The 27445-nt window shown below is 38.7% G+C and overlaps 1 protein-coding gene across 4 annotated transcripts in view; it reads left to right on the plus strand.

Annotated features, from left to right (window-relative positions):
- Positions 1-27229, plus strand: part of sv2ca (synaptic vesicle glycoprotein 2Ca) — a 197547-nt gene extending 170318 nt beyond the window's left edge. For all 4 annotated transcript variants that reach the window (XM_063049284.1, XM_063049285.1, XM_063049282.1 and 1 more), the window contains exons 9-14: positions 785-873; positions 1943-2107; positions 2531-2664; positions 4775-4978; positions 15741-15900; positions 21295-27229. In XM_063049284.1, the coding sequence (XP_062905354.1) occupies positions 785-873; positions 1943-2107; positions 2531-2664; positions 4775-4978; positions 15741-15900; positions 21295-21478 (936 nt within the window). In that variant the 3' untranslated portion in view covers positions 21479-27229. The remainder of the gene's footprint in view (positions 1-784; positions 874-1942; positions 2108-2530; positions 2665-4774; positions 4979-15740; positions 15901-21294) is intronic.
- Positions 27230-27445: the final 216 nt, after the last annotated feature.

Genomic DNA, 27445 nt, shown 5'->3' on the forward strand with positions numbered 1-27445 from the left:
AGGCCATTTGGCCCATCAAGTTTGCTCTACTATTTAATTATTTTCCCCATTCTCCTGCCTTTTCCCAATAACATTTGATACTCTCACTAATCAAGAATCTATCAACTCCCACGTAAAATATACCCAATGACTTGGCCTCCACAGCTGTCTATGGCATGAATTCCAAGACACACCGCCCTCTAGCTAAAGAAACTCCTCCTCATCTCTGTTTTAGAGGGATGCCCTTCTTTTCTGAGACCATGCCCTCTGGTACTAGACTCTCCCACCAAAGGAAACATCTTTTACACGTCCATTCTACCAGGCCATATATTTGTCTGTAGGCTAAATCTGTCTAAATGATCTCGAAGCCTCTTTGCATTCTGAGGAGGGGGCTCAGAACGATTTGTAGGTTGCTAGGAAAACCTAATTGAAAAGAAGGAATATGGTTCACAGTGAAGACCAGAAATGCTGACTGTACGTTATCATGTTACATTACCCTTCAATGTCATTATGTTGAACTTGATTTTGGGTGTCAGTTAGGTAGGAGGCTGATACTGTTAATTGTTCGAATGGGTGATGTGCCCTGGGGGCACAGCAATTTACTTAATTAATGCTAATGAGTCCATCCTCTACTCTTCATCATCCCACTTCAGGTACACTTTGTAGTAACAACTCCCACTTCGTATCTGAGAACAGTGAACTTGCAGCCCTCACTGTTGGTTCTTTTAACTCCCAGTATTAGCAGCTGGTGTTATAATTAAATATCTGTGGGGTTTTATGAAGTTGTTTTTTTTTATTTTCACAGATTTGGTTGACATTTATGAGATGTTTTGACTATCCTGTCAAGCGAAACACCATTCTGCTAGTTGTAGTTTGGACAACCTTGTCATTTGGGTAAGACTTCCTGCAGTCAAAATTCATTAAATATGACCTACCTGTAAAGTAAACTTTCCAAATGTGTTATGCAATTTACTTGCCTCATGAGCAGATGTGTCATGGCCAGAAATGTGCTGACCACATCTGTTTGGTGAAACGAGATAGACTGATGTATACAAATGGGAAGGAACAGAATCCTGGCTACCTTAGCCCAACGGAACCTGAATATATGTGTCAGGTTACATTACCAACATAATGTAAGTCCTCAGGGTCAGCTTATGTTTGGTTCGGCTATAATTTGCTTTCATTTGAATTTTATTACTAAACGAATCTCTAGAAATAATCCTGTTGAATTTTTGTAGCCCAATCATTCAGTATTTATAATTAGAGTGTTAATAAAATCCTCACATTATTCAGGAAGTAAAGATGTCACACTAGAGAGAAGAAGCTTTCTGTCCATTCCTATTCTCAATATGTGTGGATTGACATTTGGGATAGTGTATTTGTCCAGTTATTATTGGGCTAATCAGTCAGTATTCCTACTGCTATGTGCTATCTAATGATGCCAATAACAGTATGATAAAGATCATACTGGACACATAGAAAGGAGCATCCCAAGTGACATGAAATACACTGCTGTGCTGAGTCAAAGTTGATATATCTTTATTCCACAGCAATTAGCAACTTTCTCCTCGTTAAGCAAAATGGATGAAAAATTGAAGAGTTGTCTGGGATTGCAGCATACAAGGGGACATATTCTCATCAAAAGCCATTTGCACTTTTCCTTAACATTGATAGAACTGTAGGAAGAACCAGTGCTAGCATATTTTAAGCTGTTATTCCTCCCAATGACTCTCAGTAGTCGGTTAATTAATCAATTATGAAACCATCCATTATGTGTATTATCACATCATGCATTCCTTTATTTTCTCTCAAGCATTACTAAACAGATTTAATTGCATAAACAGCAAAGAGTTGGAGTAAATTGCTTCCTGTGCTTCAATTGATGTGAGAACAACATCCTTCTGTTCTTATTGAAGCATTTTCTGGCGACATAAGTCTCTAAGCTCACTCTGTTACTTTTCAGTTACTATGGTCTCTCTGTCTGGTTCCCTGATGTCATCAAACACCTTCAGGCTGATGAGTATGCATCCCGGGTGAAAAGGTTTTATGGAGAAAGAGTTGAAGATTTTGTGTTCAACTTTACACTGGAAAACCAGATCCACACAAATGGAGAGTACATCAGAGACAGGTTAGGAGTGGTTAGGTCATTCATCTCAATGCATGCTAAAGGTAAAACATGTGTTTGGCAAACCATTGAGAATGTCTGCTCTTTGATTCAAAACTTGGTTAACTCACATAAGAGGAGGTGGAGATACGTGGTGATTAGTGCACTTTGGCTAAATGCATGTTTTAAATGTTTTATGAATTGTAATTTGGAGGTTGCAGCTTCAATAAAGAGGAAGATACAGGGGTTATGGATTTCTGAAGGTAGACAGCTCGAATGACTGTATGATAAAGAGAGACTCAATAAGATGGGCCAGATTTATTTTCAGAAGTGTGCTTTAAGCAGAGATGGTCCATGCTTCGTGAACTTGCTCTGCCATTCTGTAAGGTCGTGACTACTTTCCTACCTGACCCCATTAGCATGAAAGTTTTAAAATCTTTTAAATAGGTTCACCATCATGAAGTTTAAAGCAGTAACATTTGAAGATTCCCTCTTTAAGAACTGTTATTTTGAAGACGTGACATCGTTATCGACTTATTTTAAGAACTGCACATTTACAGAAACCCTTTTCTATAATACAGGTAAGTGAGTAAATTATGAATTTGTAGTGGCCAAGGAGACAGATCCTGGTGTGCTGAGGCTGATATTTATTGCACAATAATCATGTCCACCAACACTGATGCTGTCATAGTTGATAACTCATCAATGTGTGTAAGATGGGCTTCAATGATGTTACCATCCTGATGCTTTCGCAACCCATAGGTACTTTGGATGTTGAAAGTGAGGCAAAAATTTTGTTGCTTACAATAATTTTATTAAGTTTTTCGAGAACAAAGAAGATGAAGGGAGAAGCATGGTGAGATACAATGAGGAAAAGAGAGCTAAAGGAAGGAACAGGTAGGGAAAGCAGAAAAATGAGCAACCAAATGTGATCTGGTCTTCTTATATCAGCCCACTGATTCAAAGTTCAAGGTTCAAAGTATACAACTCTGAAATTCTTCTCTGGTTAGCCATGAAACCAAGAGAGAAAAGAAAGGCAGCACAATCATCGACCCCCCCCCAAATCCTCCCTCCCCAAACAAAAAAATGAACAAAGACGGAACAGGCACATCAACCCCCACATTCCTCCTCCCGCACAAAAAAACTGAATAAAACGGAATGGAATGGAATTCCATTGCAATTCCAACAGATAACAGTTAACCAATTACATAGCCAGATTCAAACAATGTGACACCCGCCACTGAAACCTAGAAATTTCCATAAAAATACAGAGGCAGCTGTAACCACTGAAAAATTCATTGAACAATGACAAGTTATATAGGCAATTATGTAAAAGCACGAACAAGCAATGGAATGTTAAACTACCAGAAAAACAACAATTCTGCAGCCCATTCCACCACAGTGTCCAACTTTAACCACAGCATTCCTGAAAGAAAATTGCTCTGTGGAACATTGTTACCTACTTATGTGTCCTGGCCCAGACCCTCAGTGCCAAGGCTGATATGACGGTTGTGGATGCCTTTTAGCCTCTACTCAGCCAATTTAAAGCCACCAAGGCAACACTGCTTCTCGGAAACTCCAGCCCATTTTCCCATTTATTAGTGGCAGGCAAAGGGTTTGCACCTAATAAGGTGGTCTGAGAAGTTACAAAGGTGGCACCATCCCCTTGCACCAGGATAAGCAGCAAGTAATGATGAGGGTATAGATAGGGTAAATACAGGCAGGCTTTTTCCACTGAGATTGGGTGGGACGACAGCCAGAGGTCATGGGGTAAGGGCGAAACCCGAAAAGATTAAGGGGAGCATGAGGGGAAACTTCTTCACTCAGAGGGTTATGAGGGTATGGAATGAGCTGCCAGCACAGGTGGTGTATGCGAGCTCAATTTCAATGTTTAAGGGAAGGTTGGCTGGGAACATGAATGGCAGGGGTAGGGAGGGGTGCGGTGCCAGTGCAGGTCGATGGGAGTATGCAGCTTAATTGGTTTTGGCATGGACTAGATGGGCCAAAGAGCCTGCTTCTGTGCTGTATGACTCAAATGGATGGAACTTCTGAAGTGTTTCAGAACAGTCACATTTCACTTCCAGTTAAGAGTTTGAATACAATTAGACCTGATTTCAACATCACAAATATATTGGTAACTTCAGCCATGCCCAAATGTGAAATTGTTAGTATGTTATACTTATTCTGAAGGCATGGAAATAGAGTCGTTTTGTGTGTTGATATGAGATGAAGTGAGGATTCCGACATCCAAATTTAAAATGTATCCTTTGATACAAAGATAGTGAGGATATTACACTGTGTGCTATTTTAACAAAGACAAAACCACTTTAACATTCATCTTCTTTAAAGGAGTTCTGTATGCTTGGATGCTTTACAGTTATTTCACACCACACCTCTGCTATAGAGGAATATAAAACACTGCTGTTCACTTCAATAAACAGCCTTTTGAAACATAAACCTGAACGTCGTCTGAGGAGTTTGAGAGGAAATATTTTCATAATTAACTGCATAGCTTTCCAGCCTTCCTTTCTGTGCTTATACTCTTTGATTTTTCTTGGCAGCAGTTTAAACAGATAATGATAATGAGGAGTAATAAGGTGGAAATACCAAGCATTGAGTTACTTAATTAATAATTTCATCTTTGAAACAATGCCAACCATAAATGTATATGCATTTCTTGATTTTCTTCAGATCTTGAAGAGTCTAAGTTCATTGACTGTCAGTTTATCAATACCACGTTTCTACACAACAAGAAAGGCTGTCAGATTAACTTTGATGAAGACTACAGTGCCTACTGGATTTACTTTGTCAACTTCCTAGGAACACTAGCAGTGTTGCCGGGCAACATTGTATCTGCATTGCTCATGGATAGGATTGGACGCTTGACAATGTTAGGTAAAATTTCTCCTTGATTTTTTTTCAAGCACTTTGCAGATTAAAACCTTCTTGGTAGTGACCATTTGGTGATATCACATTCCACCTCACTTAATGTAGTATAAAGAACAGAATTGATTCTGGTCTGATGCTAAGCATCTTGTTAAAATTCTTCTGCTTGATATTTGGAAAGAGACTGTTGTTCTTAATTTGCCCAAGGAACAAATTAAACAGGAAGGCAGCAGGTTTGATTTCTAATAAGTTCTGAATTAGCCAAGTTAACTCAGGGCAGTAGTTAAACCATTAATAATGAAACTTCTAGTTCCAAAATGTGAAAGAACAAAATAGGTGAAGATTCTAATTCGTGTCTCTGACCTTGAGATATATGATTTGTACAGCATTAAGCATTCCAGTGGAATATGGTCGATTAGTCAGAGAGAACATTGTTAAAGTTCTACTTTGCTATATTTTGCCTATTTCGTGGGTTTTCTTGGTTCTGGTGTGTAAAACACTTGAGATTTCAAATGAATTAGTCTGGGAGTATCATCAAATTATTAGTCTGGGGGCAGAGACACAGCATTGATTTTCATAGGACACAGTTTTCCTTATATTACTAGGGAGTCTGTGCTTTGGGAGTTGTTCAGAGGGCACAAGTAAGCTGAGACTGCAATTTTATCAGCTACTTCTTGACCTGTGCTGATGATTTATTTGCAAAGTGGAAGCCAACCAGAAAGTGTTGGGAGGTTGCAGGGCAGTGGACTCAGAGAGATGGTATGTCAGCTCAGCATACACATTTCTTGTCCAAAGTGAATGATCAGAAAATCAAAATATACTCCTGTGTTATTTATCAATGTACTTTTCACAATTCGTTCATTTGAATTGGGTTTTTTTGCATATTATATTCACTGTCAATGAATTTACAATACTCCCTCAAAATTTGGCATCCTGTATAATTAGAATCGGTATGTTACCAATTTGCTTAACTTGCACTAGGAACGGTGTCATCATCCCATAACCCAACAGCCTTCTTCTGAGAACTGCAGGATATCTAAAAAAGACAGCAGGTTTTTAAGTGCTTTGCCACTAGATGGAAGTACGGCGCAAAGATGAATTCACCAATCTTTTGATGAATACAACATGAAGCATGATGAGAAAAGTTGGCTCTGAATTAATCAGCTAATTAAATTATTTTTATTTTCAGAAAGAAACTTTAAAATGTTCCTTGCGTGGAAAAGCCTATGGAGTTAAAGTTGAAAAGTGGTCATTGACTTTTGTAATGTGTCTAACGATAGTGTACTCTGGGTCTTATGTCTGATTCATATTAATGTTTTATAAACAGCTAATTCATTAACACTCTATTACCACTTTCTATCAGAAATAATCTCATGTCCTAGTTACCAGTTTTCAGAAAAAATAACATGCTTCTATGTTATCATGCTTTTCACCTATCAGCATTCTTTCCATCCATCCCGGTTATGGACAATTGGTATCCTGCTCAGAGACAGGTAGATTCAGTAACCTGGCAACTATCAGAACGTCTCATTATGTTGTAGTAGATGGGATTACTGAGCATACTGATACATGATGAGCAATGAAAAGATCAACATTAAATTGCTGAGGATACATAGATTTTTAGGTTGGTTAACACTACATAATATAAACACAAATGTAGACTTAGTAAGCATTCTTAATAATTTCCATCTTTTCCACGTAACATAAAATCAGTTATGTTAAACAACCTGTTCATTGGATGTCACAGTATTGATTCCTGTGATGGAGCAAAGCCAGTAATATGATTTGAAATTAACTCAGATGGATGGGAGATTGCCACAATTCATTTACTATTGGTACTTTATCTCTGTTTGGGGTAATAGGGACAGGGGTAAACCATTCAGCCCTGGAATCTCTTTCACCATTCACTTGGATCATAGTATTCACACGGAGCTCTTTGTATTCTCTTTTACACTGGGTGACGGAGAAACAATATTTAATTAAACTTAATTCTTGTAAAGGCTATCAAGATGAATGTGACTGCGCTGTAGTCAGAACCAACTCTTTTCTAGCTGTGCCCATCTCAGGGCCCACAATTATAGCTTCATTAATGTCTATAGTTGTGTAAATATTTCATTGCTTCAGCATACGTCTTGCATCTTTCTGCTTTTTCTCTGTCCTTGCAACTTGAAATAACTCTCTACCAACTATCTTATGTCTGCAAGTGAAACAAACTTTATCTTCTTATTTTTCAACAGACAAATTCATTGGGTGGGAAACTTCTATAAATCAGTGTTATCTTTGGGTATCAACCGAGCAGTTATTCTGCTGGCATGATATATCTGGGACCAAAAGCAGGGAAGGTCACCTCTAGACATTTTCTCTCAGACAGTAGAAGCTGCTGCTCTGGTCTCATCGGCACTTTTCTCCCAGAGGCTGGGATAGTAATACGAATGAAAACCCATGTCCTGCCTTGACTACCATCCCTTGACCCCCCACCACACATCCTCCTAATTTCATGAGCAGCAGGCAGGGAGGAGGCTGTCAGCTGCATCATTTGGATTTTCATGCTGCTGAAGACTTACACAACGTGCCCATTTTTGAGTTGAGGAATTGAAATCATGCCAGCTGCCAGCACTTACACGGAACACAGAAGAGTACAACACCCGACAGGCCATCATGATGCTAATTTATACTAAATGTCCTCTTGCTGTATAGCATCCATATCCCTCCATTTCCTTTCTTTTTTTCAAATCTTTTTATTGTATATATATAGGAAAGATAACATGAGTACATCGAAGTAACAACACTTACAATGCCTCAAAGAAAACCATCATCTTAAAGATTGAAAACAAAATTTTGTGATAACGAAAAAGAAACCTGCTAAGCAGGAAAGTGAGAAAAAAAAAAGAACCCATTAGGTGTACAACCCTGGAGCCACGCGACATACAAAAAGCTTCTAAAAATAAACATCAAACCGCCAGCAAGAAAAGAAGATATACTAAAAGAATTTACAATTAGATCATGGAAAAATTATATCAATTAACTCAAATGATAATAACGAGCAAATGAGCCCCATCTTTTCTCAAAATCAAATAAAGGTTCAAAGGTTCGACTTCTGATTTTCTCCAAACTAAGACATAGCATCATTTGAGAGAACCACTGTGACAAAGCGGGAGCTGATGTATCCTTCCACTTCAACAAAATGGCCCTCCTAGCTATCAATGTAACAAATGCAATAACATGTTGGTCAGACACAGAAATACCATGAATATTTTGCGGAACTATTCCAAAAAGCACAGTTAATTTATTAGGTTGTAAATTAATTTTAAGTGCTTTAGAAATTGTTGAGAAAACCGACTTCCAGAACTGTTCCAATATAGAACAAGACCAAAACATATGTGTCAGTGTAGCTATCTCGCTATCTCAGTTTTACATTTATCACAATGACTATCAACATTAGGAAAGATTTTAGAAAGTCTCTCCTTTGTCAAATGATAACGATGTACAATTTTAAATTGAATCAATGAATGGCTAGCACAATTTGAAGAAGAGTTAACCAACTTCAATATCTGCATCCGATCCTCCGTCATAGAAGTCAAATTAAGTTCCTTTTCCCAGTCCTGTTTAATCTTAGACAAAGGACGCTTATCCCATTGTAATAATACTTATTTCCTTCATACTTGTGTGTCTAAAAGCCTCTCTAACACCACCAAACTGCCTGCTTCCATTCCTATCACTACTGACCTAAAGCAGCCATACTTCCCACATAAAATCTTACCCCTCACATCACCTTTAAACTTAATCCCTCTAACCATATCCTCTGCTATTTGGTATTTCTTTCCTGGGAAATATATTCTGACTGTATATCCTGTCAATGCCTCTCATAATATTTTAACAATTACTTCAGGACTCCTCTCAACCTTCGATACCCTAGGGCAGGGTTTCTCAACTGGGGTTTCACGGGAGATCATGATTAAAAAAAAAACATTGTTTTTTTGAACTTCACGTGACGCATGATGCTGGTGCTTGCAGTGGTGGGCAGTGACTGAGTAGCCCCGTTAGCAGTCGCAGCCCAGTATGGCAGCACACAGTATAACCATGTTCATTCTCAGATTTTATCGTGAGGTAGTGGAGGCTGTTGATAATTGGTGAGTGCTGTATTGAACAGAGGGGAGTACAATAGGCTTATGAGGAGAATGAAGTGTGTTTTCTGAGCATTGCATGTGATGTCAGCCTCTCTCCCCCAATGAGATTTACTGGATTTCAGAGGAAGTAGAGAACCTGCCATTCATAGGAAAGCAATGAACATTTTGCTGCAGTTTTCAACTTATTACATGTGTGAGCAAGCTTTTTCCTGTTTACCAAGCATCAGAAGCAAGGATAGAAATTGTCTCATTTCAATTGAAGGTGAATTCATTAGTGCTTATCTTGAGTTTGACACACAATTGAGTATTTGTGCAGCAAAAAACAAGCACAGATTTCACATGCTAGGTCTATATTTGAGCCTGATCATGTCACTTCATAAGAAAATGTTTTTTCAAAGTCTTGTATAAGATTGTGTCTTGGGCTATATTTTTATCCATATTGCTTTGCCTTATGGTTTTTAATAACTTCACCATTCAACATTGTCAATATATTTTCATGTTGTAAATAGCATTATTTAAAATCAATCTACAGCCTTTATTTAAATTAAGTCTACTGAGCCTACCTGTAGAAAAGTTAAATCCCATTTTGGCTTAAGCCAGTTATTTAACAGAAATTTATTATGTTTTCCTTATTAGTTCTTAAAATTTATGAAAGGGAAGAGATTACTTTCAAGAAAGATAAGCTAAGCTTAACTACCTGTTTCTTTTCCTAGAAAATTTGGCTAAAAATTCATTCTCTACTTAAAGGAGGATTAACAATTATTTTTGGATCATTATATCTACAATCTACTGATATACTACGCTATAATAATATTTACACAGGGTTCCCTGACACCTGAAAATTATTTCAAGGGTTTTTCCAGGGCTAAAAGGTTGAGAAAAGTTGCTCTAGGGAGAACAAGACAAATTCGTCCAACCTTTCCTTATAGCTCATACCCTCTAAACCAGACAGCATCCTCGTAAAGCTCTTCTGCACCCTTCCCTTTCCACAGTTTCCACATCTTTTCTACAACTGAGTGACCAGAACTCAAAAGCAGAATCAGGTTTAATATCACCGGCATGTATCGTGAAAGTTATTAGTTTTGTGGCAGCAGTGCATAGCAGTACATAACACCAGAGAAAAAAACTGTGAATTTCAGTATGAATATATATACATATATTAAATAGTTAAATTAAATATGTAGTGCAAAAAAATAGAAATAAAAAAGTAGTAAGGCAAGTCTTCATGGTTTCAGTGTCCATTTAAAAATCTGATGGCAGAGGGGAAAAAGGCTGTTCCTGAATCATTGAGTGTGTGTCTTCATGCTTCTATACCTCCTTCCTGATGGTTGCAATGAGAAGAGGGCATTTTCTGGATGATGGAGGTCCTTTATGATGGATGCTGCCTTTTGAGGCACCGCTCCTTGAAAATGTCCTGGATGCTACGGAGGCTAGTGGCCATGATGGAGCTGACTAACTTTGTAACTCTCTGCAGCTTATTTCAATCCTGTACAGTAGGCCACAACCTCTCCCACACATCCCAGACGGTGATGCAGCAAGTATTGCATGCTTGCAGAGTACTGCTCCAAGTGTGGTCTGACTTCCTGACTCTTAAACTTTACTCTCCAATCAATGAAGGCAAGCATTACATATGTACACCTCCTTTATCACTTGATTCACTTGAATACCCACTTTCAGTAAAATATGGATGTGGACCCTCAGATCCCACTGTACCTCAATGCTAAGGGGGATGCCATTAAATGTATACTTTCTCTTGTCATTTGACATCCTCAATTCTCCCCAGCATCAAGGACATCTTCAAAAAGGCAGGGATCCAAGAAAGTGGCACCTATCCTTAAAGATGCTCACTGTCCAGGACATGCCCTCTTCTCATTACCACCATCAGAGAGGAGGTACAGGAGCCTTAGGACACACCCTCAATCTTTTAGGAACAACATCTTCCTTTCCACTTTCAGATTTCTGAATGGTCCATGAGCTATGAACGCTATCTCACTATTTTGCCCTCTTTTTGCAGTATTTATTTCTACATTTCATATTGTAACTTACAGTAATTTATTATGCATTGCACTCCACTGCTGCTGCAAATCAACATTTATCAGTGATTCTGATTCTACTGTGCACACCTCACACAGGTGTGGGTTAACCTCCATTTGACACTACCCCACCCATACCTGTAACTGATCGGTATCATTCTGTATTCTTCGCTAAGCAGTATTTACACTATCCACAACTCCAGCAGTCCTGGCACCATCTGAAAACTTATTCATTTGCTGATCTTTATTTTCATCCGACTAATTGACATACATTATAAACAAGGTCTCAGCACTGATCCTTGTGGAATACCACGGGTCACAAACCTTAAGCCATAATAACAGCATTCCACACCTACTGTTTGTCTTCAATTGATAAACCATTTCCAAATCTAAACCTGTAGTTCACCCTGGATCCCATACATCTCTATCTTCTGAATCAACCCACCATGATGAGCCTTATCACATGCCTTAGTAAGGTCCATGTAGATTACATCCACTGCCTTATCTTCATCAAGTTCCTCAAAAAGCTCAATCGATTTTGTAAAGCATGACCTGCCCCACACAAAACTATGCTGACTTACTAAGGGAATTACAGAGGCATGAGAGAGGAGCTTGCCCAGGTGGATTGGAGGAGGATACTGGCGGGGATGAACGCAGAGCCGAGATGGCAGAAGTTTCTGGGAATAGTTCACAAGGCGCAGGATAGATATGTCCCACAGAAGAAGCTGTTCTCAAATGGCAAGGGTAGGCAACCATGGCTGACAAGGAAAGTTAAGGACTGCATAAAAGTCAAGAAAGTTCATATAAGGAAGCAAAAGTGAGTGGGAAGTTGGATCATTAGGAAACTTTTAAAATCCAACAAAAGACATGAGGGCAAAATAGCCAATATAAAGCAGGACACTAAAAGTTTTTCAGTAATATAAAGAGTAAAAGGGAAGTGAGTTAATATTGGACAACTGGAAAATTGATGCTGGTGGGACAAAAATGGCAGATAAACTGAATGAGTACATTGCATCAGTCTTCACTGTGGAAGAGACTAGCTGTATGCCAGAGGTCCATGAGTGTCAGGGAGCTGGAGTGAGTGCATTTGCCATTACAAAGGAAAAAGTGCTAGGCAAACTAAAAGGTCTTAAGGTGGATAAGTCACGTGGACCAGATGGACTACATCCTAGTGTCCTGAGAGAGATTGTTGGACAGATAACAGGTGCATTGGTCATAATCTTTCAAGAATCACTTGATTCTGACATGGTCCCGGAGGACTGGAAGATTGCATATATCACTCCACTCTTTAAGAAGGGAGGAAGGCAAAAGAAAGGAAATTATGGGCCAGTTAGCATAACCTCACCTCAGTGGTTGGGAAAGTGTTGGAGTCCATTAGTAAAGATGAGGTTTTGGGATACTTGGATACTAATGATTAAAAAAGTCAAAGTCAGCATGGTTTTATCAAAAGAAATCTTGCCTGACAAATCTGTTAGACTACTCTGAGGAAGTAACAAGCAGGGTGGACAAAGGAGAGGCAGTGAATGTCATTTACTTGGATTCCAGAAGGCATTTGATAAGGTGCCACACATGAGGCTGCTTAACAAAATAAAATCCCATGGCATTACAGGAAAGATACTGGCTTGGTTAGAGGAATGGCTGACAGGCAGGAGGCAGCAAGTGAGAATAAAGGGGGCCTTTTCTGGTTGACTGCCAGTGACGAGTGGTGCTCCTCAGGGGTCAGTATTGGGACTGCTACTTTTCACATTGTTTGTCAGTAATTTGGATAATAGAATTTATGGCTTTGTGATAAAGTTTGCCAATGCTACAAAGATAGGTGGAGGGGTAGGTAGTGGTGAGGAAGCATTACAATTGCCGCATTTTGATAAAAGGAACAATAGTGCCAACTTTATCTAAATGGGGAGAAGGTTCAAACACCAGAGGTGCAGAGGGACTTGGGAGTCCTTGTGCATGACATGCAGAAGGTTAATTTACAGGTTGAGTCCATGGTAAAGAAGACAAATGCAATGTTGGCATTTATTTCAAGGGGAATAGAATATAAAAGCAAGGAGAAAACGCTGAGGCTTTAAAAGACACTAGTCAGGCCACACTTAGACTATTTTCAACAGTATTGGGCCCCATATCTCAGAAAGGATGTGTTGTCATTAGAGAGAGTCCAGAGGAGGTCCACGAGGATAATTCCAGGAATGAAGGGGTTAACAAATGAGGAGCATTTGGCAGCTTTGGGCCTGTACTCACTGGAATTTAGAAGAATGCAGGGGGATCTCATTGAAACCTACTGAATGTAAAAGAAAGACTAGATAGGGTCAATGTGAAGAGGATGTTTCCTATGGTTGCAGTATCCAGAACTCGAGGGCTCAGCAAAACTGAGGGGTGTCCTTTTAGAACAGAGGCAAGGAGGATTTTTTTTAGCCAGAGAGTAGTGAATTTGTGGAATGCTCTGGCCACAAAGTGAGGTGGGGGACAGGTGCATGGGTATATTTAAGGCAGAAATTGATAACTTCCTGATCGGTCAAGGCATCAGAGGATATGACGAGAAGGCAGGTGTATGGTGTTGAGTGGGATCTGGGATCAACCATGATAGAATGGCAGAGCAGACTCAATGGGCTGAATGGCCTAATTCTGCTCCTACGTGTTATGGTCTTATGGACTTTCCCTAAACAGGCCTATGTGCATAAATCTTATCCCTCAGTATCCTCTTCAGTAGCTTCCCTACCATTGACGTCAGGCTTTCTGGTCTATAATTACATAGATTATCATTGTATCCCTTCTTGAACAAAGGCATAAGGTTTGCTACTCTCCAGTCCTCTGGGACCCAGCCTTTTCTTAGTGAAGATACAAAGATCTTTGTGAAAGCCCCAACAATATCCTCACTTGCTTTGCTCATTATTCCCGCATATATTCCATCAGACCCTGGGGACTTAACCACCTTTATACTTTTCACTTATTGGGCTCTATATGTTCAGCAAAGATCAATGTGCCTCTTTGGAAAGCCAACAATAAGGGCCTTGTAGATCTCTAGTCAAAGTGCCGGGGTGGATGGTAAGGGCTGGATGAGGTAGTAGGAATATCGAAATGGGACACCTCAAGCTGCTCATGCAGACTCTCAGATACCTGTAGCAGAGACATTGCAAATAGTGCACTATTGCTTATCAGTAAAGAGTAAATTTAGAGATCACAAGTGCGGGAGAATGACGTGATGTAAAATAATATGGATATTATGCTCATTTTAGGCGGTATTTCATTAAAGTAACATCTCATTAGCTTGCAGTATTAAATAAGTACTTTTTTCTCACCTGTTCTCAACTGTTGGCAGCAAATTCATATCTATTATAAGAAAATTATTCATCCATATCTCTCACCAGAGATGGTCACAAATTGCGTCTTAACACTGCAATGCAGTCCCACAGGAACACTGTACTGCTGACGTTCAGATTGGAACCTGTTTGTCCTACCTAGTGCAGGGGTCCCCAATCTTTTTTGCACCGTGGACTGGTTTAATATTGACAATATTCTTGCGGACCGGCCAAACGGTGGGGGGTGGGGGGCTGGGGGCGTGGTGGTGGTGTTCAAGTAGGGTTAAACTCACCTCAACATGTTTTTTACAGTTAGGGTTGCCAAATTTCTCACTCCCAAATAAGGGACAAAAGTAGCAGTCAAATCCCGGGACACTTGCGTTTACCCCAGGAAAGACCACCATGACCATGAAGCCTTGCATGGGCACCTGTGTGCGCATGCGCGTACGTGCCGATTTTTTTCCCCCCACAAATCGGTTTTGGCTTAATCTTCCCGAGTACACTGTACATACATGATTTCTACTTTATATAGGCTGTGTTTTTATCATATCATTCCTGCTTTTACTATACGTCAGTGTTATTTATTTTCGGTTTTATGTGTTATTTGGTATGATCTGTTAAGTTATTTTTCGGGTCTGGGAACGCTCAAAAATTTTTCCCATATAAATTAATGGTAATTGCTTCTTTGCTTCACGCCATTTCAGCATGAAAGGTTTCATAGGAATGCTCTACCTTAGTGGGGGAAATATGGGACAAGGGCGGTCCTGTATGGGACAAACCAATTTAGCCCAATATACGGGATATCCCGGCTATTACGGGACAGTTGGCAACCCCATGTTCAAGTTCAACAGTGTGTGACAGGGAATGAGAAAAGGTGCAGCTGACTCATATCGTTTCCTCACGGCCTGGTAGCACATGCTTTGTGGTCCGGTGGTTGGGGACCACTGACCTAGTGAATGGATACGGTTTTGAAAAAGAATGGAGAAGTTACTTCCAGTGTTCTGGCCAGCATTAATCTTTCATGCATCATTATAATTTGGAGGACATAATCTGTTTGTTAATTGGATTCCATGTTTCCTACATAAATACAGTGACTATGAGTGCTTCATTGGCTATAATACATTTTAGGACCATTGACATCTTGAAAGGTGTAGCATAGATGGAAATCTTACTTTTTCACGTTTAGGCAGGATTGCGAATTATCATTGTTCCCATTAAAATCATTTCCAGCCTTGCAAGTTACTCTGTTTTATGTTGATTTATATATTTCTGCATTTTCTGTCATTGATCCTTACTACCTCATCAACCTCTGCAGGTGGTTCGATGGTCCTGTCTGGGATCAGCTGCTTTTTCCTGTGGTTTGGGACCAGTGAGGCCATGATGATAGGAATGCTGTGCCTGTACAATGGACTGACCATTTCAGCATGGAACTCTCTCGATGTGATCACTGTAGAACTTCTGCCAACTGACAGGAGGTGGGCTTACAACCTATTTTGTTTTTGCAAACACGTCATTCCCTGAGATTCAGCACCTTTCAAAATAGGATGTGGGTTAGTGAATCATGGGCCTTGGCATTTAGGTGACCTGAACCTGCTGAAAAGCAGCTGGACTTTGTGGAAATAACACAATCTGAAGCTTTTGATCATTTTGTCCCATGAACAGCACCATTGTGATTGTTAATCTGACTTTACTATTATGCCTTATCATTATACTTCTGTGCGAAAATGCTGTTAAAATAATAGCCACTCCCCATAATGGAATTAGTATCAGTTCACCAAAATCACATTCACAATGTAAAGCTCATTCAGGGTACAAGATTTAATTTAATTACATTGCTGTTTCAAGCGTCTTTCTGCATAAATGCGGCTTTGTTTTCATATCTAACATCCATATCACCGAGGAGAAAAGATCTGCATAAAAGCCCTTTGCTTCTGGTGCATTCAAAGGTAGTGTCCCATATATTCCACCAATTGCTGAACTTGTTACCAATTCAGAAGGCTGGGGTTTTAAGTCCTACAGCAGCAATTTTGTGTGCAAAATGCTGGCTGTCACTCCAGTACAGAACAAAGGGTTGTAGGAGCTGTCTTTGAATGAGAAGTACACTGAGAACTCCTTCCACACTTGTGCGAATGTTAAAGCTCTCTTACCGCTGTTTTAAACAGTAAGGGAGTTACTGAACTCCCACTACTTACGTATTCTTTATTTTATTTATTGAGATAAGGTACAGAGTAGGCCCTTCTGACCCTTGAAGCTGCACCATCAATACCTGATTTAACTCCAGCCTAATTTCGGGACAAATTACAATGACCAAGTAACCTACCAACTGGTAGGTCTTTGGACTGTGGGCGGAAACCTGAGCACCCGGAGGAAATCCACATTGTCACAGGGAAAACGTGCACACTCCTTACAAACAGCGGTAGGAATTGAACTCAGGTCATCGGTACTGAAAAGCTACCAGGCCACCTGCTCATTATCACGTTGATGTATATGGAATCTCACTCTGTGAAAACCAGCTGTAAATTTTTTCACAACCTGCTTCTGATTAATCTATAATATGCTGTGTCTGAAACTGTGATGGAAGCAAATTCTGTGGCAGTTCTTAAATGGATGAATCTCTCAAAGAGATAGCTTCAACGGACAGATGCAATCAATTCTGTCATTCTAAATTTTGATGAAAGTGGAATGGGAATGTTTTTCACCCATTAATCTCACCCAATGGCATTTTAGAGTGGACTAGAAGGGGAGGTACAATCTGTAAATGCGTAACTACTTTGGGTGCATCTGCTCCTATTTTAATCCTGCTGGCTTTTAATCTGTTCATATAATCTGCACCAAAGTGATCAACCAATACTTATACAACTTCAAGTGAGGCTCCTCTCATGATATTTTGTCAGCCAATTAAATTTAATTACCAAGTGGTTGTCCCACAGCTGGAGAATACCTTCCAGTGAAAAGTAGTGGTGCTGATTCCAACACGATATTTGAAGAAGATGGAATTCTTTGTTTCCAAACACAAAGCTTCTGCCAGTTTGGAGTCATTGTAGTGGTTGGGAAGCTGGTGTCACTGGATGTCATTAGAAGATCTGACACTGTGCTGAGGATGTTGTAGAGGGGCAGCATGTGGATGAAAAATAGGAAGAGAATGAGGATGAATCATTGGGCAGCTCCAAAGAGATAGGGTGGAAGAGAAACCATTGCTGCTGCCTTACTGACTACAAATGGACGGCTATGAACTGAAGAGTTTTCAATGAGCTGAATGTGTAAAGTTCTTTTAGGAGCTTAATGTAGTCAACTGTACCAAAACTGCTGGCAAGTTGAGAAGGATAAAAAAGGAAGGATCACCTTCGTTAAAACCACAGAACAATTTAAATCAAAACTGTTTAGGTGTTGTTGGAGGAGAGGGAATCCTGAATGAAGGGGCTTAGACATCTGGTAGGATGGACATGAATTCGCTGCAGATTCAAGGAGTTTGAATAAAACTTTGGAATGAAAATTTGGAAATTCAAAGGGCAATCGTTATCTTTTTATTGAGCTGATGGTGTCTGGTTTAAAAGGGAGGAAAATATGGCTGATTAGAAAGTACAGTTACCAATGCCATAAAACGTGGAGGCCTGAGAAAGTAATTGGGCAGTCAGGAGTAAAATGGAAATATGATTGATGGAGCTGGGCCAAGGGTTCATGGACCAGAGTGCCTGAGGGAGAATAAGGGAGCGAGCAGATGAAGATTTAGGGTGGGGCTAGAAGAACCATAGGAATCATTCCTGCTCTGTTAGGGGGAGGGGACTAAGCAGGCTTGGCAGCTGATCAGATGCTCTTTGTGACAAGGTGGTTCTTGATTTGCTCCACCTTTGTTGGATGTGACAAGGTGACAGTAGGTTTAAGCAGATTTTGTCATGGTGTAAAGAAGCTAGGTGTTAGCTACACAGTCCAAAATAATCCTGGCCTAGTGACCAGATTTGGCAAACACAAAGAGGACCTGTTGCTGGTCAGGCCAGATCCGGTAGTGGATGGATAAGACAGTCGTCTCCACATTGGTTCGAGTTCACAGCCTTCAGTTTGATAAAGAGGTGCTGGGGGTTGTAGCCTGTGAGTAGGCAGACTGAGAGGAAGAGCGAGGTAGCATATACCCAAATATAGCATCATAGAGCCCTGGTCCTTGATCAAAGTCAGCTCCGAAGAACTGAAGTGTAAAATATTGATTGAAGAAAGAAAACATCATGTTTGTGCCCTGGGAATCTGGAATGAATGCCTGCCTCAGCAAGAACTCCTCAACTAACTTTGTTGCAGTTGGCCGAGTCTTGTATTCAATGAAGCAGCACAGAGGGCCCCATCACTTGTGCAGCTTTGGTTAAAAACCACATCACTACAAGTCAAGTCTACAGAAAATTGTAGACATAGCCCAGTCCATCACAGGCAAAGCCCCCTCCCCATGGAGTGCAGCCACAAGTAAACAACATCCATCATCAAGGACACCCTCCATCCAGGCCGTGCTCTCTTCTCGTTATCACCATTGGGCAGGAGGTACAGAAGCCTTAGGTCCCATGCCTCCAGCTTCAGTCATTATCCTTCAACCATCAGGCTCCTGAACCTTAGTGGATAACTTCACTCACCACAACCTGAACTGATTCACTTCTGAGGACTCTACAATTCATGTTCTTGGCATTATTATTTTTATTTGCACCATTTGTCTTCTTTTGCACATTGGTTATTTGTCAGACTTTGTTTACGTGTAGTTTTTCATAAATTCTATTGTATTTCTTTATTTTCCAGTAAATGCCTGGAAGAAAATGAAACTCTAGGTAGTACATGGTGACATCACATGCTTTGATGATAAATTTACTTTGACTTTAATTGATATCTAGTTGGAAACACTCTAGTGATTAGAATCTTACCTCATACTAAGTGTGGTCCTGCCCCATCAGTTTTACACCAGAGCTAAATCCACTAAGTACGAAAAAGAAATCCAATAGTCACATAACAGGAAGGGTCTGTGGTTGCACCTGATTATGCAACATTCCAGCTGTAGGTGACTGCTCTTACCTGCATGCTGATTCTCATAAGATGAGAGAGTACTCATGAAAGGGAGACACCCAACTGTAACTGGCCTCCAGCCTCATCCGTTCCAAATCCCTGATGTTCCTCCAACTGCCTGACCCAGTCTTCCCCTTTCATCTGTGAGAGAACTCATACATTTCCTGGAAATCTCACCTTTGTGCTCTCGTGTCTTTCATTGTGAGTCAGCTTTCCCTGGGAAGACACGGGAATTTGTCATCACTCTTGCAAAGGATTGTGCAGATGTGTCATATGGCATGCCAGTTCTCAGCATGCTGGGAAGATGGTAATGTGTAAGGTGGTGACCTCAACATTCAAGATTCAAGATTGTTCAGTGGCATCTCCAGTACACAGATGTAAAGTAGATCAAAATAATTGTTACTCCAGATCCAATGCTGCACAAAAAAAAAACACAATAAGATAAAGAATACAATAATGAAAAATAATAACTATGCATGTAAATACATAAGATAGCCTGTACTTTGATATGTGTACATAAAGTGACGCCTGGAACTATAGTGTTTGTACATAAGGTGACTCTGACAGGAAACGATAATGTAGTGATGGTGAAGGGTGTAGAGGGGTGGGTTAGTAAGTGGAGGTGTTGATTAGTCTTACTACTTGTGGAAAGTAATTGTTTTTGGATCTGGTGGTACTGGCATGGATGCTATGTAGCCTTCTCCTGTGTGGGAGTAGGACAAACACGAAACCAGTTGCCAGGGTTTTCTCATTGTTACCAACAAGAAGCTAAATGTCATTTGCCTCTTGTGAGGCAAGATTGATGAAGAGTATGCTACCTGGTTAGTTAGAAGAGAAACCTTTGGAGTTTCAGGGGGAAGTACTTATGCTGCCCATTGAGTAAGGTTGTGTGCAAAGTGGCAGGAAATAGACGGACCAGATATCACCACGAGTAAAAGTGATTGTTAGACATGAGTCCCATTTTGCTGTCGAAGTGAAGTATTAAATTACTCATATTGAAATGCATTACTACCTACAGAGTATAGTGGCAGTTGCACACTGTTTCTCAAATTCAGCTCCATTTATCTCACGGTGATTAGTACATTGCTTAATGCAGACAAAGAATCCTTCCCCACTATATCCAGATCCTCTTGTGCTTCATAAAAGCATTCACTGCTGTACTGCAGAGGTCTTTCAAGAAAAGTGTCGCAGAAAATAACATGGAAAATTATTAGACTTATTAAAGATTTAAATTACTTTAAGAGGATTGAGCTACTTTAAGTCAAGGGTTTCCAAACTTTTTTTTATGCCACGGACTCCTTCCATCTGTGGATGCCAGTTTGGGAACCTCTGCTTTACATAGACCCAACCAACATTCCCACCGTTAACCAGCACGCAATTGTACTTGAATTTTAAGTGAAGCTTAGCCATCAAAATGATCCAGGTTTTTTGCTTTTGGCGTCAGGCAAGTGGCCAGTCACACTGTCCACTAACTCCTTAGAATGCACCAGACCATAAAATTTAAAAAAAAATCTTAATTGCCTACACCAGACTGGAACAGTTGGTCTACGCGGTCTGCTTCCGTGCCACGTAATGTGTAAACAACTAATAACAAGATGGAGAACTCACGTGTTGTCTGAATAGGGGCAGCCAAAATCTCATCATTTGATCAACAGTCATCTTTATGGAGACTAAATTAATTATGGTCTTTTAACTTTAACCTTTCCTTTAAATAAAAATGTAACTTTGAGTGACCCAGAATAACTTCTATATATGTATTTACAGTAAATTAATTTCTGCTTCAGCTCTTGTGAATATATTTAATTGAAAATAATACTCTTTCTATTTCTTTTAAACAGAGCCACAGGATTTGGATTCTTGAATGCCCTGTGCAAAGCTGCAACTGTACTTGGAAATTTAATTTTTGGTTCCTTGGTCGGTATAACCAAATCAATCCCGATTCTGTTGGCATCCACTGTGCTAGTCTGTGGAGGCCTCGTGGGACTCTGGCTCCCTGACACAAGGAACCAGGTGCTCATGTGATTAGGTAAAGCCATCCACTGGATTTTGTTTGGTGCCCAATGGCAGTGGTCAAGTGAAACGTTTGGATAACAAGATCTGTTGATTAGACAAACAACCTGTTACACACCAGTACTTCCTCTTTGCTTTCCCATGACATTCCATCCTATTCATATTTTGCTTTCTAGGCTAAACTAATTTCTACTTAACGTTACGTGTTCAATAAGGCTGCAGCACGATTGTTTGAATGGCTGAGGGACCAACAAGGAACAGAAACATTAGTCTGACGGTGGGGGTTGGGGGATATTTAGCTGGTATGTAACCACTTTTCCGATTTATCCTCCTTTTTATCGAACTAAGCCAATTGAAAGTCTTCTGTCACAATAAATTATCAAATCTGTCATTTTAGTAAAATTATGAGATAATGCTCATGGCAAACGAGGACACATAGTTCATCAAGGTGTTTATAGACTTATAATGTAAAATAATTCCATTCCTTTGATGTTCATTAAATCAGTAAGTTGTATTTTTAATTATGTTTTCAATGGACAATGTTTTATTTAGATAGGAATAGAGGGGCTTATGATGGGAATGCAGAGTTCAATCACCATCAGCAAACCTTCCTGCTAATGTTATATCATTCGAGACTGCATATCATCTCACGGCTGTAGATTTCAGTATTGTGGTGATTTTGAATGAGCATGTTGCCAATTGTAAGCAGTGTCCCAAAGAAATGAAAACTGTTGATTTGTACAGTATATTTCCATTTCCATGCTCTAATTACATATTTCCCATTTTCAAACATATTTATTAACAGTAATACAGAACATCAAACATTTTGATTAAAGTAAGTTATTTTAGATTTATGAGTAATTAGAATAAGATGGTTGCTGTACAATTGCCAGTACCATATTATGCAATCCCAGAAAAATTTAAACTGTAACTGCACTGTAAGTAATTTTAAGAGAAGAATATACAGACATTAAAATAATTACATCATTTTACATATCTTTCTGTATGCAAAGGAATCTTATTGCGCATTCTTTTCTTACATGAAATGAATTATTTAGAAATTATCTTTGGTCAATGGAAAACTAATTCCATTGAAGCCAATGGAAGCAAATTTAAACGTGCATTTATTATTACTTTAGATATCTTCCTTAATTATTTTCTAAAATCAAAGTATTAATTAGAACAGTTGAAAAGAATTGATTATGCAACTAAAACCCTATAGAGTGTCATTTGAAACCTAAATGGCCTTTGACCTCATGTTCATCTGTAAAATATGCAGTGTGCCTCTTGTAGTTTGAAGTATATATAAAATATTTCAACTGAGTTTGTAAATTCAGAGCTGAATATGAATGCATAACTATTAGTACAATTTCATAATGGTCCCAACATGTATTTCGCATTTATTTCCTTCAGAGCTTGGTCTTGTAGTGAATAGTCAAAAATAGGCTAGGGATTTCCTCAGAGCAACTCCTGTACTCCTCTCCTGGCTTTTAAGTATGACAGAAAGTGCAGAAGCAACTATGAGGAAATATCTGATCATAGTATTGCACTTGTCAAATTATGTCATCTATTAGCCATAGTGAACTTGGTTGTCAGGTTTGGACTTTCTCCTTTGATGCAATATTGCTGTAAATTTTTCCTTGCACACTATTGCTTTATGAGAATTAAATGTGAAGTTAAAACAGTCTGATTTTTCGTTAGCAAAATTGGCAAATGGGGATCACTCCAACCCACTAAGTGTACATTGTTCATGCCATTGTAATGATAACACCAGTTTCCAGGGCAGGACTAAATTTTCCTATTGTTGATTATTTTTCTGCACAATACAACAGGCTGATTTTTATTATCATATCAGCTGCCCATCAAGCGTTCTCTTTTTTAAGTGACTAATTTTTTTTAAAAACTGCAGGCATTGGAAATCTGAAATACAAACAGGCATATTGTACACACTCAGTAGGTCAAGCAGGTGTGGAAAGAGTTTGTTTCAGGTCAAAGACCCTGCATCGGAACACTTAACAGAATAGAAAAAGCACATCTAGGTGCTTCTCAGAAAGCACTTCCAAAGAGAAATTAATTGACAGGACCAGTTAATTTTTTTGGCTGGAAGTTTGATTTTGGGTGGAAATTTGAACATTCCATTGAAAGGTCTTTATTTGAAATGTTAACTTTTGTTAATCTTTCCACAGATTTTTCATGTCATGCTGAGTGTTTACACAATTTTTCCTTTTCTCCTTTTTCATGACAAAGAATCTGATTGAGCTGAGAAAGGTTACTGATCTAATATCACCTCTTTTCCATCTCAGTGAGGTTGCAAGAACTGCCTATTAACCCAGTCCTTTATTTAAACTGCAAGATCATTGACAGAAAATTGCTGATGCAAGCTATCAGCAGAATTCTGACGAATATAGCTCTCAGCGGGGGAATGCAACTAAAGGTTCCTGAGAACTAAAAGCATTCAGCAAGATATGGCAACACAACAGCAAAATATTACCAGCCACGCAGAAGTGGGTATTATTCTTGAAAATGATTGGTTTTCAGAATATTCGGTTTCTCTAACTTGGATCCACGTAGACATTTTGCAAAGATTCTTCCAATGAAAAGCATACTTCTTGTCTTTCCGCTCTTCTTCTCCATAATATGTTAACCTGGTCTGGATGTGCATCTCGTGCTTTGATTGGAAATGGATGTTGGATTTATCTACAGTTCACTACTGTCATTTGAAAATGGGAATCAAGGGGAAAGTAACCGGTAGTTACGTAAATACATTTTGCTGAGCCCGTTGAGGCTTCAGTGGAACAACTTTGCAAAGATGCATACAAGTATTGATGTGACCTCATAGCGTGTTTAGCAAAACCAACTGGGATCAGTTTGAGGCAGACATCTGCTTGAGTCTGACCTCCAGTGGACAAAATAAACATGGCAATTAATTGGCTAATTTCCCATGTCATAAAATACACTCACCTCGCAAAAAAATTTCCCTACGTAGACAATAGTTTGCAGTTCAATAATTTTTATAGCAAATTCACTGTCAAGCTAACTACCTCCTGTCATTTTTCCCATCATTTATTAAATATATATTTAAGATTAAATAGAATTTTAAAAAGTACTTTCCCCTAATTCTTCCTCTTACTAAATGGTATGTCTATTTGCATGTCTTTCAGACCTTTTGCTAAAGATTCACTTTCTTGTAAACATACTTCTGCAGGATATGAATTCTATTTTTTGTATTTGGGATGTAATTTCTTAATAACTGTATCACAGTTCCAGCCTAACCATTTAAGGAGCTGAAATAGATCAAAGCTGTTTGACAAAATAGGAATGATCCCAGAAATGACACAACATCCAAATTTGGAATTCTCACTTATGAGTTGCATATTCTATTCTCATTCTGACCACCATATCCAGAAGGTTCAATCTAAATACTGTATTTCCATTAAATATGTGAACCTTCATTCATATTACCAGGTTAAGGTCTTATGGGATGAGGAGTTGTCTTCTGAGAAATTTGACAATTATTGCAAAATTAGCATTATTCTGCATTGTACTATATTTTCCTGCCTCTGTGTAAAAACTGGAGTTCTTTTGTCTGTATCTTTCTAGTGTCTTAGTGTTTTAAAAATGTGTAAGTGTTTGTAGATCTAGTATATAAATGTGAAAACTCATTGTAGTTGTTTCTCGACATCTGCGAACTTTACTCTATCTTTGCCAGGGCCATCGTCAGAATTTAGTAGGCCAGGGAGATAAAGCTCTTTAGAATGACTATAGCCTAATAAATCAACAATGAAATGATTGTAGTGTACAAATTCATAACACTCTGTTATCGGCTCCTATGGATTCTAACACATGATGCATACTCTACTAAATATCCATGAGGCAAACTCTTCATAAATTGTATGTAACCTCTTTAGATTCTTATAACTTAAATCAAATACTATCTAATCGGATAAGTGAAAAATCCTTTGGGAGTTCTTGGTATTGCCTATGCAGGCTTTATGCCAAATCTTGTATATATAGATAGAACCATGCAATACTCCCATAGTCTTATTAGGACATTTTCTACAAATGCAACAGGATGGAGAAAACATGTCTGTAGCTCTAACAAAAAAACTTGACTTGTTAATCAGAATGCCTCTGTAAAACTAATCTAATGTTTGTTGTAAGTAGTTCAGCACAGTCACTTTACATGCAATTGCTTGCATGGTATCTGGGGTGCATTTGCTGATAAAATGGATGGCAACTTTTGTACATTGATGAAATGACTTGTTGTGTCTATCAACACTTTAGTAATAAGGGTATATGTTGTAATGGAAATATTAACATAAACAGAACAAAACAGACTAATTGTGCATCTTTGCTGTGGGGATAATGAGATGTGATTAACAAAAATTTGTTACAAATTCTGATGCAAATGATAACCGAAGATGTAAAGAGCAAAATTTTATCAAAATAATGTATATTCTGTTTCCTATACTTTGAGAGATTGAATTTAAGCACATCAACAAAGCTCTATTAGGAATAGATAATAGTCCATTGATAGTTACCACATAGATTGTGCCATTAAATTTAATACTTGGAAGAAATAGAATCCACCCCCACCCTTTAAAGAAATTTCATCCATCACCATCCAGTGATGGTACAATTGAATTCAAAACTTGAAGAGGAATACAGAAATAGATGATCAGTCTTATCAGGCCTTTGCTAGATATACCAGCGCATTTGAGGGAGTGGCCTCTAAGGATGAAACAGCTGAAGAATTGAAACAGAAAGATATGTCAATATTTTTAGATATTATCAATGAAATTGTTTTGGGTGTTCCCAAAAGTGGAGTTCTCCAAGATTCAGTTCAAGTTTTTTTTCAGTACTAAGGATATATACTTTTTCATGTTATTGTGAAGTTTGTCTTTACACCCTTTTACAGACATGATGCCACGGTGATATGACATAAAATTTAGTCTTTTAGAATAGGTACAACAGATTACATTGAAAAGAAATTATGAACATTTTAAAAGATAATGTCTGGTGACCTAGAGATCAAGTTGGTTATTGCCTCCAGCAATAGCCTTGCTCTGCAAAGATTTAGTTTAACCTTGACTGAAGCTGACAAATGTTGTTCTATTTTATGGTCAATGATGGATGAGGTTGCAACATGCATAATCCTTGTATTCTTTCTCATGATATAATATTAAAGAAAAACAAGAACTTAAATATAACCTACTTAAATTATATTTAAATAGGTACAGGACAGGACAGAAACAAAGTAGATGATGTAAGGGGCTCATGAATAACAATTTTAAAAATGCTGTATTTGACTCTCCTGTTCTTAATGTTGGCGATGTCCCTGACATTTAAGTCTCCACATCTATCCATAGTAAAGTTTTGGAAAAAAAACAGAAACACCCCCAGTCAACAACTCTATATGCTTGCTATTGTGTGTCAGCTGATTGTGTACGACTCTCTAATTTTTTTCCCTGTTAATGTTATCCAAAAACTGAGATGCACATTGCCTGTACGCTGCAATGAATCAATGGGATTTCAGCGCACTGGGACGACAGTGTGTTAATCATAAATATCATAAGCTGTGTCAAAACTTGTGAAAGGGCATGTCAAATGTAGAATGACTGTATGTACAGTGTAAATTCAAAAATGTGGGACTGTGTATAAAAACAATTGCCAAATAAATATCAGTGATGTCATGAATAAAAAGATTAAACTTGAGCCATATGGAAGGAAGAGCACTTTTGCTCTATGGTATTAAAATAAATAAAAACGACAATGTTCTAAGTAGAAAAGATTTGAAATAGTGTTTTTGTTAATTGTGAAGTAGCTGTATAATAACCTGAAAACAGGATCACAAAGGAAGGAATATATTTGCGGGAAATCTAAACTATTTTCTTTTTCAATTATTTTATGATTTTGCTACACCAAATATTAGAAACTTTCTTCTCATTGATCCTTGTACCATTAGGCATAGATGCAGAA

Source organism: Mobula hypostoma, chromosome 5, assembly GCF_963921235.1.
Source record: "Mobula hypostoma chromosome 5, sMobHyp1.1, whole genome shotgun sequence".
Classification (NCBI taxonomy): domain Eukaryota; kingdom Metazoa; phylum Chordata; class Chondrichthyes; order Myliobatiformes; family Myliobatidae; genus Mobula; species Mobula hypostoma.